We start from the raw sequence: 15967 nt of genomic DNA, 5'->3' as shown, positions 1-15967 counted from the left end.
AATGAATTTTGACAGGAGGTAGCGTCCAATAACCCGTGAAAATCAATATCATTAACAACATTGTTATCACTTCTTAAAATGGCTCATTGTCAGTTGCACATTTTCGTTATTATACGAATCAAAATAAAATCTGCTTTGGCGACTACTTTTACTCGCAATCAAAGATACGCGCGAGATTGTCGCCTAAGGAAACAGACCTGTTTTCAAATTTTCCATCAAATTCTTGAAAAAGGGATGCAAAATGGCCGGATGATGTGATGAATGCTGCGACTGCACGTGCTGTTTGCACCGCGATTAAATTTCGACCATCACATAAGGCCTTGGTAAATAGTCGCCATAATTGTGTTTTTCATTCAACGCACAATATTGAGGGATTTGCACAAAAGTGCACGCGGCCTATCGCTTCCGAAATGTACAGCCGCGGTTTTCACTCCCTGTTTACTTCATTCTTATGGGAAATAACATTGCGGCGTTTCCTTTCGAAAACCGCGTGAACTTTTGTGCAAAGCCTCCTTTTGAAACATTTCAACGACCGCGCGGTGTTTACGTTTCAAGAAATCTGACAATAAATTCTCCTTTTTTTTTAAATTTCTTTGAATTTTTGAATTTTAACTTAATGCTAATTCTTCACAATAAAAATTCTCCCTTTTATTATGCCTCTCAAGAAAAATCAGAATATGGCGGTTATCTACCTCTGGCTTCTGCCCTAATAGAAAAATATGATACAACGTGCTTAACAACCCTTTCGGGCTATCATTTTGATCATACACAGAATGATACAATTGTTAACACCGCGTGTTGCCCGGTGTACCCAACTAATACAGCGACGGTCGAGCTGCAGTGTAGTTGGCATACCTTTTCTGTTATTGCCGACTTTACATCGTCTCGTTTGCTATTTCATTGAGGGGAAATCATAACAATAATAAAACAAGTAGAAGGAAGAATTGTAAATAGAAATTGTACAAACGGCCATTGGAAAATTAGCCAAGCAGTTGATTGCTATTTCGATAGTAAAACTTTAAAAGTAGTTAGAAGAATTTAATCAAGTGAAATTTGTGAATTTGGAGTAGTGCGATTTCGGATAGTAAAAGTAAATTCGCTAGAGGTAAATGGATACATTTATTAACATATTCGTTTAGTTTGAAGGTTCCCAAATCGGCGAAACCGGTATCCTTTCTGCCCGACGGTGTCCTAGAAGAGAGAAGTTTTTTGAATAATATACTCTGTGGAATAGCCAGGCAAAAGAAAGCGATAAGGTGAAGAGCACGCAGGAAGGAAAGATCAGCTCTACGGAAGTGGTTATAGCTCGCAGAAAGGAAAACCAAATATTGTGAGTAATTTGTAAAATGAGATTGTGAAAAGTAACTAATAAACAACTATTTGTAGTTTGAGCTGCCGCAAATAAACGTGTTGCTTCAAGAAGTGGTTCTAGTCCGAACAAACTCAAAAATATTTGACATCGGATTAACCTTTAAAGCGCTATGGCCGATCCAAACGCGAAAGATCTGGACTTCACCGAAACTCCGTGTGCAGCTTGCGATGACGTGTCCACCGAAAATGAGCGGATGATAGGGTGTGACGGCTGTCAGCAGTGGTTCCACATCCGGTGCGTCGGAATATCGTCCGATGCGGAGTTAGAGAAAAAGTGGTTCTGCGCCAATGACAAGTGTCAACAAACCAAGAAGAAGAAGAAGACGAATCGCGCCAAGAAAAACGGTGACGATTCGGACCGCTCCAGCATCAAATCCGATGCAGCGCTCACTCTAGAGCAAAAACTGAAAGCGATGGAGGAAGGCCAAAAGCGAATGGAGCAGGAGCTGGAAGCGGAAATGACGTTGAAGCGGAAAGAACAGGAGATTAGGCAGTCCATGGAAAGGAAGCGGATGATGCTGGAGAAACAAATGCGCGACGAAGAAGAGGAACAAGAGCAACTGCTTCAAGAAGAAATTCTACGGGAGCGGAAGTTGCAATTAGAGCGTATGAGGACCAGGCAGCAGTCGTTCGAGGCCAGCATGAAGTGTCTGGATAACGAAATGGCCAAGCTGAAAACTTCATCGGAAAAGAAAAAAGTGGAGCGTGATGCCGATGTAGGTGAAGGAGTGTCCGGAGTCAATCGGACACCGTTACGAAATCCGGAGGTCGGTAGGCTGACGGAGCAAAACTTGAAAAGGTTGAAGAATGTCAAAGTTGGCGCGTTCGAGGAAGGTTCCGAAACCGATGATGGCGATGATGAAACCGATTCCGATGATCACTCAGAAGAAGACAGCAGTGAATCTGATGAAGAATCCAATGCTTTGACGACCAGGAAAAGGACAGAGCTGAGCGGCAAGGGTAAGCACACTACCGATAATCTAAGTCATCACGGGCTGGGGCAGCCCCGAATTGGACCGACTGCCAGAAGCGGTATAAGTAAAAAGCTACCCATCTTCTCTGGAAAACCAGAAGAATGGCCGCTATTCTACGGGACATATCAAGCGTCGAATGAAGCCTGCGGTTACACCGACGTAGAGAATCTCGTACGTCTACAAGAATGCTTGAAGGGACCAGCCCTGGAAATGGTTCGAGGACAGTTACTTCTTCCGAAATCAGTCCCAAAAGTTATCGTGAAGTTGCGTCAGCTGTACGGCCGACCGGAACAGCTTTTGCAGAGCCACTTGGAGAAGGTACGCCGATTGGAACCCCCAAAGGCAGGGAAGCTAGCCAGCTTCATACCGTTCGGCACAGCTGTGGAACAACTTTGCGAACACCTAGAAGCTGCCGATCTAAAGCAGCACTTAGTGAATCCACTGCTGATACAAGACCTCGTGGAGAAATTGCCGGACAACGATAAGCGCGAGTGGGTACGGTTCAAGCGGGGTAAGAAGAAGGTGACACTTCGTACCTTCACAGACTTCTTGTCCGAAATAGTGTCGGAAGCATGTGAGGCGAATGTTAGTTTTGAATACAAGTCTGCCAGCGAAGGACGTCTTGGCGCGGGAACGAGTAAGTCAAAAGGTGCAATGTTCAACCACAGCGAAATAGTTAGCCAGCCGAATGAGCCGCCAACTGGTGGTGCAGAACGGAGAAAAGCGTGCAGAGTCTGCAATCGGACCGATCATCGTCTACGTTACTGCCAGGACTTCAGAAATTTAGGATACCCGGACCGTATGAAAGTCGTTGAACAGTGGAAACTGTGTCAAGTGTGTTTAAACGAACATGGCACTGCACAATGTAAGTTTAAGTTGCGTTGCAATGTCGGTGAGTGTAGACAGGCACACAATTCTCTTCTACATCCTACGGATAGTGTGATCGGTACTAGTGCGCATATTCGAACCAAAAGCGTGATGATGTTTCGAATGATTCCGATCCGACTGCACTGCGGAGAAAAATCGATCACTGTGCTAGCATTCCTGGATGAAGGCGCGTCGGTGACACTTGTTGAACGGAAGCTTGCGTACCGTTTAGGGATAGTTGGTGTCCACGAGAAACTCACCATTCAGTGGACATCCGATATCGAGCGCGTCGAACGAGATTCAACGAGGACAAATGTATGGGCATCAGCCGTAGGAACAGAGGAGAAGATGCTGCTGACTGCAGTCCACACTGTCAGCAAGTTGATGCTGCCAGCGCAGACACTAGATGCTAGGGAGCTTAGTCGACAATACAGTCACCTTCGAGGAATTCCTATTTCCTCATACAGTGGACGGCCGGAGATGCTCATCGGGTTGAATAATCTGCACTCTTTCGCCCCACTTGAGGCAAAAGTTGGTTCAATCATGGAACCAATTGCTGTGAAGTGTCAACTCGGATGGACGGTATACGGACCAAAGCAATCATCAACAGCAGCATCAGGAAGTGGATACGTAAATGTCCACCAGAAGATAACGAATGAAGATCTCCACGATCTCTTGAGGAACCATTATGCCGTAGAAGAGTCAGTGGTGACAGTTCAGCTCGAGTCTGCCGAAGATAGGAGAGCTCGTGAAATTTTGGAGCGTACTACGAAACGTGTCGGAGAGTGTTTCGAAACTGGCTTGTTATGGAAGACCGACAATCCTTCGTTTCCAGACAGCTACCCGATGGCTCTACGTCGACTACAGCAGTTGGAGAGAAAGCTCGAGAAGAATCCTAATTTGCAAAAGAATGTCAGCAAGCAGATTGTAGAATATCAGGAGAAGGGATACGCCCATTTGGCCACTCAGGATGAACTCGCTGCAACAGACCCGAAAAAGGTGTGGTATCTTCCACTAAACGTTGTGCTGAATCCAAACAAGCCTGGTAAAGTACGTCTCGTGTGGGATGCTGCGGCTACTGTACAAGGCGTGTCTCTGAACAGTCAGTTGTTGAAGGGGCCCGATATGCTAGTTCCGTTGGTGGCCGTTATCATAGGATTCCGGGAACATCGAGTGGCCGTAGGTGGTGATTTGCGCGAGATGTACCACCAAATCAAGATCGTTGACCAGGATAAACAGTTCCAGCGTTTCCTTTTTCGAGATAATCCTAAGGAAACCCCTCGTGTGTACGTCATGGATGTCGCAACATTTGGGTCGACGAGTTCACCTTGTTCGGCGCAGTATGTGAAGAACTGCAACGCAGAGGACTACGCTGAACTATTCCCAGACGCAGCGGCTGCTATTGTTAAACGCCATTACGTCGACGACTACTTCGACAGCGTCGACACCATTGAAGAAGCTATAAGTCGCGCAGAAGAAGTGAAGTTTGTTCACCAAAAAGGAGGCTTCGAAATAAGGAACTGGATTTCAAACTCGACGGAAGTGCTCCACAGTCTAGGAGAGAATGGAACGGTTTCAGCAGTCCACTTCACTGAAGACAAAACTACGGCGGAAGAGCGAGTACTTGGGATGATTTGGAATCCGCAAGACGACGAGTTTTCCTTTTCAACGAAACACCGAGAGCAGCATCTGCCATACTTCAACGGAGAAAAACGACCGACAAAACGGGCGGTGCTAAACTGCGTTATGGGGTTTTTTGACCCCTTAGGTCTACTGGCTCCCTTCACGATTCATGGCAGGATCATTGTTCAACAATTATGGCGTAGCGGCTGCGAATGGGACGAAATTATCGACGACGAGTGTTGGGAAATGTGGATGCGTTGGATCGACCTTTTGCCGCAGGTGGAGAGCATCCGTATTCCGAGGTGTTACCTTGGAAGTTACTCGTCCTCTGAAGTCCAATCAGTTGAAGCACACATCTTTACTGATGCGAGCGAACATGCGTATGGATGTGTCGCTTTCCTAAGAGTAGTCGTCGGAGGAGTTATTCGCTGTTCCCTAGTCATGTCCCGGTCAAAAGTAGCGCCGTTGAAGAAACAGTCAGTACCACGTCTAGAACTGATGGCGGCCGTGCTTGGCGCCCGAATGAGCCGAACGTTAGTAGATACGCACTCATTGAAAATTAACCGCTGTGTACTGTGGACGGATTCACGGACGGTGTGGAGTTGGATCCGATCTGACCAACATCAATATAAACAGTTTGTTGCGTTCAGAATTGGGGAGATTTTGGAACTGACACGCGCAACGGACTGGCGATGGGTACCAACCAAGCAAAATCCCGCGGACATGCTGACAAAGTGGCAACGAGGAGCACTGAATAGTGACGGAGAATGGTTCAAAGGGGCATTATTCCTATATGAATCAGAAGATCAATGGCCGGTCATCAATATACCTGTAGAGCAAACAAACGAAGAAGCTAGGGGTTTTGTGTCCTTTCACGGTGTTATCGACGTCCATCGATGCTCTCGTTGGACGAAGCTCCTAAGAGTAACAGCATACGTAGTCAGGTTTATCGACAACTGCAAACACAAAGTAGCTGCCCAGCAGTCGGTAACAGTGAGAGCTTCAAAGAACCAACAGCGCGTGATCGCTGCTCCGACTGTCCAGCGTCCACTAGAGAAGGAGGAGTTTCGTAAAGCAGAGGTCATACTATGGAGGCAGGCACAGCACGAAAGTTTCCCAGATGAGATGAGCATTCTCTCGAAGAACATTAACAAGAAATCAGGAGATGTTTTCGAGTTGGTGAAGAAAACGAGCTGCATTTACAAGCTATCGCCGATGTTAGACGACAACGGAATTCTTCGTATGGGTGGTAGAATGGAGATGTCGGGAGAAATGCCATTCGACAAGAAGTTCCCGATCATTCTACCTAGGAAACATGCGACAACAGAGAAGGTGATCCAGTTCTACCATGAGAAATTCGGGCACGCCAATCGAGAGACGGTAACAAACGAGCTTCGCCAGAGATTCTGGATTCCAAACGTACGCGCAGCGATTCGGAAAGTTGTAAGTGAATGCAGTTGGTGCAAAGTACATCGATGCCGTCCACAAGCGCCATTGATGGCTCCACTTCCTGTCTCACGGACTACTGCATACCTGCGACCTTTCCATTCGGTGGGTATCGACTATCTTGGACCTATAGAAGTTACCGTTGGACGCAGGAAGGAGAAAAGGTGGGTGGCGGTGTTCACCTGTCTAGCTATGCGGGCAATACATCTTGAAATCGTCGCAAGTTTGTCAACCCAGTCCTGTCTTATGGCGATCCGAAGGTTCAGCTGTCGGCGAGGTGTTCCGAGTGAAATCTTTTCGGATAACGCGACATGTTTCAGAGGAGCCAACAATGAAATGCAGAAAATTTCTCGTGAGTGTGCTGATAAAGTGGTGAGCGCTGCAACAGCCTGGAATTTCAATCCACCAGCTACACCGCACATGGGAGGCATTTGGGAGCGGATGGTGAGGTCCGTGAAAGAAGCAATGAAGGCGCTAGATGACGGACTCACAATGTCAGATGAAGTACTAATGACAACCATCGCTGAAGCAGAGGATATGATAAACGCACGGCCCTTAACGTACATGCCACAGGAGATATCCTGCGAGGAAGCGATCACTCCGAACCACTTTCTTCGTGGGTTCGTCACCAATTCTGACATGTTAGTCGACGAGACGGTCAACACGGCAAGTTGTCTTCGTGATGCCTACAAGCGTTCTCAACAACTAGCGAATCAAGTGTGGCAGAGATGGTTGAAGGAGTACTTGCCGTCGATCAACAGACGGACGAAGTGGTTTGAAGATAAGAAGCCATTACAAGTGAATGACCTAGTGTTTCTTGTGGACGGAAAGAATCGGAAGAACTGGATTAGAGGAATCGTGGAAGAAGTGTTGCCAGGACCGGATGGACGAGTAAGGCAGGTTATAGTGCGCACGGCTCAAGGAGTGTACAGGCGAGCGGTGGCGAACTTGGCGGTGTTAGAAATCTGATGGTAAAACCTGAAACTTCGAGGAACTACAGGTGTTACGGGCTGGGGCGTGTTAACACCGCGTGTTGCCCGGTGTACCCAACTAATACAGCGACGGTCGAGCTGCAGTGTAGTTGGCATACCTTTTCTGTTATTGCCGACTTTACATCGTCTCGTTTGCTATTTCATTGAGGGGAAATCATAACAATAATAAAACAAGTTGAAGGAAGAATTGTAAATAGAAATTGTACAAACGGCCATTGGAAAATTAGCCAAGCAGTTGATTGCTATTTCGATAGTAAAACTTTAAAAGTAGTTAGAAGAATTTAATCAAGTGAAATTTGTGAATTTGGAGTAGTGCGATTTCGGATAGTAAAAGTAAATTCGCTAGAGGTAAATGGATACATTTATTAACATATTCGTTTAGTTTGAAGGTTCCCAAATCGGCGAAACCGGTATCCTTTCTGCCCGACGGTGTCCTAGAAGAGAGAAGTTTTTTGAATAATATACTCTGTGGAATAGCCAGGCAAAAGAAAGCGATAATTTGAAGAGCACGCAGGAAGGAAAGATCAGCTCTACGGAAGTGGTTATAGCTCGCAGAAAGGAAAACCAAATATTGTGAGTAATTTGTAAAATGAGATTGTGAAAAGTAACTAATAAACAACTATTTGTAGTTTGAGCTGCCGCAAATAAACGTGTTGCTTCAAGAAGTGGTTCTAGTCCGAACAACAATCATTCACCCTATCAGCAGTGAATTATACATTTTTATTAGGGTGATATTAGCGCGACAGTCACTAATCATAACAGCGTCACCAGATTTAAAAGTATATTATTCCATTATATGGGGTTTGACAGCAAGAACACTCATTCCACTGAGCCACTCTTGCCGTTCGTCACAAATACATTCAAAAACATCTGTCACTTCGCGAAACCCACGTGCTTTTATTTTTGGCGGGAACACTTTTTCTTTTGTTTTGCCTTGCGACTGTCATGCGGCGGTATGCCTTGCGAGCGTACGACCGCCGCAGGACTCTAATAAAAGATAAGCGCGACAATAGCAATTTTACGTAGAAATGTTAGTTGGCATATTCAATAATAATTATTATAATTAAAATAATGCATATTTCATTATTATAATCAATGCAGCACATACCCAAGTGAGTCCTTTATCTCTAATTTGCATGATTAGGATTTTGATTTCCTGGTATTGTTTTGATGGATTGTTTACATTCGTTTTGACAGATGGACTCCGTTCGGTTTGGATCAGAGAAAATTGGCAGAGCGAACCTCGTCATGTTTGGGTCGGATCTGGGGCAGATTCAGATCCGACTTGATCGAATAAACGAACGTTTTGACAGCAGTTAGAGTGAAAACAGGGCCCTGTAGCATAATCGGGCTAATAATATTAGCTACAAGTTACAAGCTATAGCTTGTACTTGTATACAAGTACTAATATTACAAGTGCTAATAATTTGTGTTGCATAAAGGCTCAATTTTCCACTAATATTATTAGCACTTGTAAAATTAGTTACTATGAAAATACAAGTTGTTTTGGTTCATTTACCTGTCAAAATTAAGCCGACAGTTCATTTTTAATTTGAAATGGCAGTTGTTGTTTGTTTTTTTTTCTGCATTTTCCGCGCATTATCCGGAAATAACTTCATTTATTCCGAAGTTTTGCATTCTCTATACGATACTTGAAAAAAAAAAAACATGTGGTGTTTTTATCATTTTCGGCCGCTCTGACGTTTTATTTTTGTTACAAAGTATGTCACTGCAAGTACCTAGATTTTTAGTAAAATGTCCCAAAGATTCAATAGTACTGGTTGAACAACAATGTATGTATAAAGATTTAGCAACATGTATTATGCTTATTGCTAAAATCCGAAGTGATCCGGGGTGCAGAAATTAAGCTTTTACCTATAGGTATATATACTTTTATATGTCGCAAATCGATTCGAGTTATTGTATGTATATTGTAGCTCTTAATTAGCTCAATGATGCGCAGTACAAGCAATTGATTCAATTTTATTTCGCATGTGTAACTTTACCTGTGCTTATACAGTGACCATAATACATAACTTTACCAAGAACCTCCAATCAAAGATGGGTATTGTAGAAACTTTGGAGAACTTGAGAGACTCAGCAAAAAATATATTTTGTATACAAAGTGCACATCAACACAATTTTCTCTTAAATAAGTTTTGAATACGTATTACCAAACTTAATCGTCGAAAACTGGAATTAGGGTTGACATGTTAGATTAGTTATTTATGTAACAAGTTGCAAAAAGTTGATTTTTTCAACACGAGTCCTACATTTATCCAACGAGGCTTGCCGAGTTGGATAAATACGAAGAGTGCTGAAAAAATCAAGTTTTGCAACGAGTTCCATACAAAATTTTATGCAATGATTTTTTCATAATGCAACCCATTTGAGTTGCATAATGTTCATAATGCAACTCAAATGAGTTGCATTATGAACATTATACAACTATTTTTCATTATGCAACTCATTTCAGTTGCATAATGAACCAGTTCGGAAAAATTGGCCATTATGATACCAAAATAAGTTATATAAAATACAAGTTATGCGCGGTCCCACGTATGCCACTACATTTTTATATATATAGATAAATTATGATACTGAATTGCATAAAAATAATATCTTTTGAGTTCATCAAAATGATAAATCGATATATTCAAAACTAAATATGACTTCTACAATATTTTAAATCTTGTAAATTATTTTACAAGACCTATAAGACTTGTAACCAAAAGTACTAGTCATAGCTAATATTTTATACTTGTAGTTTGTTTATGCAACATACACTTGTAAATTCTACTAATAATATTAGTCCAACCGACTTGTAGTATTAGACTTGTAACTTGTACTTGTAGGATTTTTATGCAACAGGAAATTACAAAGTACAAGCTACAAGACTAATATTATTAGTAAAATTTTCATTATGCTACAGGCCCCAGAGCGAAACTAGGTTCGTTCCACGAATAAACAAAAAGACATTAGGCTCAGTGTACCAGTTATGGCTATAGTACCTCAAATTCGCCATAGTTGATTTTCAACCTTTAAAGATACAAATCAACAAGAAAAAAATCGTGAACAACAGATCACGATCACAAAAGATGATTGCAATCATTCAAACTTCACAATTTGCTCAAATTATGGTAGAAATAAATAATTTTCCTTAACTTTTTGGCCTCCTTGCACCCTATTTCGCCATGGTGTACCAGTTATGGCAACTCCCATAAGGAATGCATGTAAATAGTGCGAAGTGGAACCCAAATTAACAAATGTGTCCATAACTGGTACAGGGTTCCTATCATTGGCACACGCTGTAATAAATACTAAAAGTAGTTTTGGCTCCATTTTTATAAATAAAAAAGAAAATCGGGTTAAGTACGGTTCCTTTGAATTCCACTAAGAATTTGCATCCTTTGACAGATACGTATTTCGACCTCAACTGTAAGGTCGTCTTCAGTGTCTTGTACTTGACTCGACTGTACAAGACACTGAAGACGACCTTACAGTTGAGGTCGAAATACGTATCTGTCAAAGGATGCAAATTCTTAGTGGAATTCAAAGGAACCGTACTTAACCCGATTTTCTTTTTATTTACAGATATTCCCCTAACAAGCCCAGGTTAATCATCATCCATTTTTATATTTTTCCTGTAAAGTATGAAAACAAATCAATCGTTTGACTTATTGTTTACATTTGTCAGTCTTCTTCTTATTTTTGTAGAAACAGTTTTTCTTAGGTGGTTCGATAACTGGTACAGGCACCCTAATTAACCCATTGTTTACACCGTCAAAATGTCCGTCTTACCCTCACCCTCATTATACGTGAAACAATTTTAACATTTCATTTCAATTTTAGCACATTGGTGCTTATAAATGAATTAAAAATATCACTTTGCTTAGCTTTTTCAGACGCCATGATTCTTCCGGCTAAGTGGGTAGTCTGAACACATGATCATGAATGGCATAATTCTGGGATACATTGAATTGACTTACCGATAACTGAACATTACAAGTGCCAGTTAAATACAGGGGGTGGCCAAAATGTTTGGGATAGGCAACTTTGTTTTCTCTCACAAAAAAGTTCAACATGCTATAATTATTCATGGAGTGCATCGAAAAATCTCAAACTTTGACTGTTTGCCAACCTGTTATATGTGCATCATTGGTAAAAATTTGGGCTCGATTGATCAATGTTTCGCAAAGTTAGAACCGTTCGGGTAAAACACTATTTTTTAGACAACTCATTTTTTAGCTGTCATATCTCAGGAACCAGTGAACCGAATTGAATGAAATTTTGAACGCACACTAACACTATGTGAGTGCTTCACAAACTATTAAAACATAGGTACTTTTTGAACGTTGAAAAAAGTTATCATAGATTGACATTTTTTGGATTTTTTCGAAAAAATGTAATATTTCTACATCATTGTCAATAAATTTTAGTGTTGATACCCAAAGATTTTCCACTTCTGTTCTCAAGTTATCTCTAATCAGATATATTAGAGCCTAGATTTAGATTGAAGGAAGAACACATTTAGTAATTTTTGTGTGGTATTGCAAATTTGACTTATTTTTCTCTATATGGGTAAAAATTTCAACCCGGTGTAACTTAATTCGCCGTGAGAAAATATTAAATTTTATAACGTCGTATTAAGTATCAATATATTGTTGATGAACGTTAAAAAAATCATTCAATTCGGTTCACTAGTTTCTGAGATATGACAGTTCAAAAATGAGTTCTCTCAATAATAGTGTTTTACCCGAACGGTTCTTACTTCGCGAAAAATTATTCAATCGAGCCCAAATTTGTACCAAAGATGCACATATAATAGGTTGACAAACAGTCAAAATTTGAGATTTTTTGTTGCATTCTATGAAAAGTTACAGCATGTTGATTTTTTTTGTTGGAGAAAAAAAGTTGCCTATCCCAAACATTTTGGCCGTCCCCTGTACACTATTTTGAACTTGTATATGTATTGTGGATTTACCGGCTACTTGTATTCTACCGGTCGCTTCAGTATGGCTCCTAAGTAGCCGTTTTATAAAAAGAGTAACTAAAAAATGATTTTAAACATTTTTATTGTACGCGCTATTCCAACTTTGCAACTAGCTACTCAGCGACATTCATTTTTTGACAATCAAGTTGGTTTTTATATGAAAACGGCTACTTTGTAACGGCTACTTAAGGAACCGGTAGAATACAAGTAGCGGATAAATCCACAATATATGAACGAAAAATAACTATTTTACAAATTTAACGTGGGCCGATTATTGAAGACAATTTTTTTCACTTTGTACTCAAATCTTGGCTCACAAGTTTCGTTTGATAATGCATTAGTAAAGAGACGTCAGCCACTTCGATCAAATGACGTCAGCAACATTGCTTCTGTGTGAACCAGAAGGAACGGAAAGGAAGAACTACTTTGTGTGCGGCGACTGTAAAAACATATCACAATAATAACACTAGTTTACAGCATTTTTGAACTCGGTAAGCTGATGATCATTTTTGGTGTATCATGCCCTGAGTTCGAAAACGCGAAGGAAAAAAATTACAGTAGAGCGGAAATTTTTTCGACTTTCCATACAAGGTTGATGATTTGAAATCGATTTTTGTTCTATTTTTAAGCAACGTCGCTCACTTCACACATCTCATTCTCCGTAATCAATGCTCCGATTGAGCTGAAAATTTTACTGTAACTCGCCTACATGTGATATGTCAAATAAACGTCGAGAGAGAATTTTTAAGTTGGTTTTTTCTTATTGAAAAAAAATACATTTCTTCAAAAAATTTTGAGAATTTTGCTAAAATTTAAGAAGATCGTCCCTAAAACTCGCCAATATCTTGAATTTCATCAATCTGACGCAAAACCTGTATTCGAATGATCGAATGGTATTATATTCAGCTTTTAATTTATAGAAAAAGATTTAAAATTGGTTGAGCAAAACGCAATATATTTGAATTTTAGTAAATTATATATTTTGAAAAGTTGCAAAACTCGATATTGAGCTAAAACTCAAAAACTGTTCTACTTAAAAAATTTTGAAGGTCGGTTTCGAAATCAGCACTAAATTGCCCTTCAAAAATTTTGGTCGTTGACAGAAGTTTACGACTTTCGTTTTATTTTGTAAACTTGTGTAATTAGGAAAGAACTTCTGTTTACCTAAGTGTTTTTTTTATATTTTTGTGAAAGTTTGACTTCGGAACAAACGGAACAAACAAACAATTTCTGCTTGATTTCGTTGTTGAAGCTGCGCCGCCATGAGTCTCTGCGTCTGCATCTGCTGCGATGTCCTACTTGGTTCCAATCTAACGCTTGCTTGTAGATTTTGTTTCCGCACCTGCGGCCGATCCACCTCCGATTTCGCTCCCGAATTTTTGTCGCTATCGGCTTTTGATGACATCGACGATACAGCTCCATGTTGGAGATCCAATAGTCAGGCCACCATGCACGAATTATATACCTAAGACATCTATTACTGAAGACCTGCAGCCGTTGAGTGTTCTTCACTGATACACACCTAGGTTCATTGGCATACAGCAATACAGATTTCACGTTTGAGGTGAATAAAGCCTGTATCCGCAATATTCGGGACACAGAAACACAGCTGTAACTCTGCAATAGATACATTAAAATTGCTGAAATTTTGTCTAATAACATCTTAAGATGTGTTCATTTCACCTACAAAATTTCATGTGAATCGGTGCAGTACTTTTTGTTGTAGCAACGAAAGAGTAAAATGTGCGCCATTGAATTTTGTACAGCCCCAAGTTTTGCTTGTCAGCGCTGTAACTTTTGAATTTGGCAAAGAAAATGGCTGAAATTTTGAACATAAACCTCTTAATCTACATTTGTTGCATGGGAAAAATTTCAAAAAAATCGATGCACTATCAACAATTTTATATTCAAAACATGTTTTGGGACTGAACGTGATTTTAGCCTCTCAGACAGCAATTAGTCAGCACCCTTTATTGTTTCTATTGTACTATTGAAAGTACTACATCAATAATCATAAAATTTTGCAGGCATAATATACACATAATAAACTAGCTTCTGTGAAAATTTCATGAAAATTGGCAGAGAAATTCAAAAGTTATGAATAGGCAAAAATCGCACATGAAAAACGCGAAAAATTTTCACCAACACTCACCCTTATCAACATCAGTAGCTTTCAAACCAATTGGTCAAAGTTGATGAAATTTTGCAAGAAAGTGTCTCTATAAGTATCATAACTGCTAACGAAATTTCATAATTATCATCACAGAACTTTGAACTGTAGCGTAAAAGAACCATCTACTATGCGAATGAAAATTGGTCATGATTGTACAAAATGCTTAAAACCACGTCTGGTTGTTTTTCATCCACAGTTTAAGGTAATGCATCGATTTTTATGAAATTTGGCACAAATAATAAACATACACCAGAGAGTTCTCAGTCAATTATTTGGCCAATTTTACCGATTCATTACAGAGCTACTGACGTACTTTTGTGTCCCGATTATTGCGGATACAGGCTTTATTCGGATTTTGTGCGTCGACTAACCTTGTTGTTTTTCCATACATTTATTAAACTCGCAAAAGTAGCCCGCGCCTTCTTGATCCGTGCACCTATGTCGATCTTGGTGCCGCTATCGGCCGTCATTTGGCTATACCAAGATATTAAAAACTTTCAACATTGTCCACTGGTTGTCCAGCTACCGTAAAGCCGGACGGGTTGACCGTGCTCACATCTAACGATTTGGTCTTGTTGACGTTAATGGTAAGACCTGCCACCGAGGAGCGACTGATAAGATCATCGAGCTTCCTCTGCATATCAGAGGGCCGTTAAGCCAGAAGAGCAACGTCATCAGCCAATTCGAAGTCATTTAAGTGCCCAATGATAATGGGCTGCCACAGCAACCCACGATTTGGTTCACGATCAATCGCACCTACCAGGATCTGATCGATTACGATGATAGTGTAATCCTTGTCTCATTTCAGCAGCGACTCGAATGGGATCGGACAAGACACCGTTGTACAGTACTTTGCACGAAAATGCTCTGTACTGTGCTTCAATGATGCCGATGATTTTCTCATAGTTGCGGAGCTTCTCCTGTATACGGTTAAGGATCACTTTGCAGAGGACTTTTAGAACCATGCACATCAACATGATACCCCGCCATTTTTTTTAATTCTTCAATCACTTAACTTAATTTACAGCTCTATTGTCCACTAGGGTACTGCGTGAGCGATTCCAATTGGAAGCTGTACATAGTGGTTTCGCAGCCCGGCGTCACGAACACTAATGCAAATCTACTGGTTGAAAATATGCCCATTTGATTTTGCCGGGAACAGCTGATTTTTGTTTACTATTTTCAACCAGTAACTCAGGTAGTGTTCGTGTAATGCAACGTGTACGTACACGTAACACCACTAAAAGCAGAAACCACTATACAGTGTGTGCAGCGCCTAAATGTATTCTATTTTAATTGTACTATATCGAACTGATTGCCGTTGTGCTGCTTTCACGGTCTACCCTATCATGGTAGAATGATGAGCTCGAGGATGTTGATGTGTGGCTGTTGGTTGTTCCTGTTTCCAGTCCGATTGGGGGTCCATTATGGGTTGCCGTTCGCCAATGTACAAGTATCCGGGTTCATTTGAGCCATGGGCTCAGAAGAGGGTCAGTGTCAGCTGCTCTGAGGGGTAAAAAACAACTGA

The 15967-nt window shown here is 40.9% G+C and overlaps 2 protein-coding genes across 2 annotated transcripts in view; both read left to right on the top strand.

Moving 5' to 3' along the window:
- Positions 1 to 15967, top strand: part of LOC109416152 (TWiK family of potassium channels protein 7) — a 345001-nt gene that overhangs the window by 181320 nt on the left and 147714 nt on the right. The window lies entirely within an intron of this gene.
- Positions 779 to 6571, top strand: LOC134284320 (uncharacterized). Its single transcript, XM_062843153.1, has 3 exons — positions 779 to 1090; positions 1140 to 6278; positions 6506 to 6571. The coding sequence occupies exons 2-3, from the start codon at positions 1482 to 1484 to the stop codon at positions 6569 to 6571; spliced, it is 4863 nt and encodes a 1620-aa protein (XP_062699137.1). The 5' UTR covers positions 779 to 1090; positions 1140 to 1481.

This window comes from Aedes albopictus, chromosome 3, assembly GCF_035046485.1.
Source record: "Aedes albopictus strain Foshan chromosome 3, AalbF5, whole genome shotgun sequence".
Classification (NCBI taxonomy): Eukaryota; Metazoa; Arthropoda; class Insecta; order Diptera; family Culicidae; genus Aedes; species Aedes albopictus.
The sequence above is the reverse complement of the archived record's forward strand: the minus strand, read 5'-3'. Positions and strand labels throughout refer to the sequence as shown.

Coding starts and splice junctions, on each gene's coding strand:
- LOC134284320 (XM_062843153.1), top strand. CDS start 1,482: ATGGCCGATCCAAACGCGAAAGATCTGGACTTCACCGAAACTCCGTGT. Junction 6,279..6,505: donor GCGCAGCGATTCGGAAAGTT/GTAAGTGAATGC, acceptor AATCGTCGCAAG/TTTGTCAACCCAGTCCTGTC.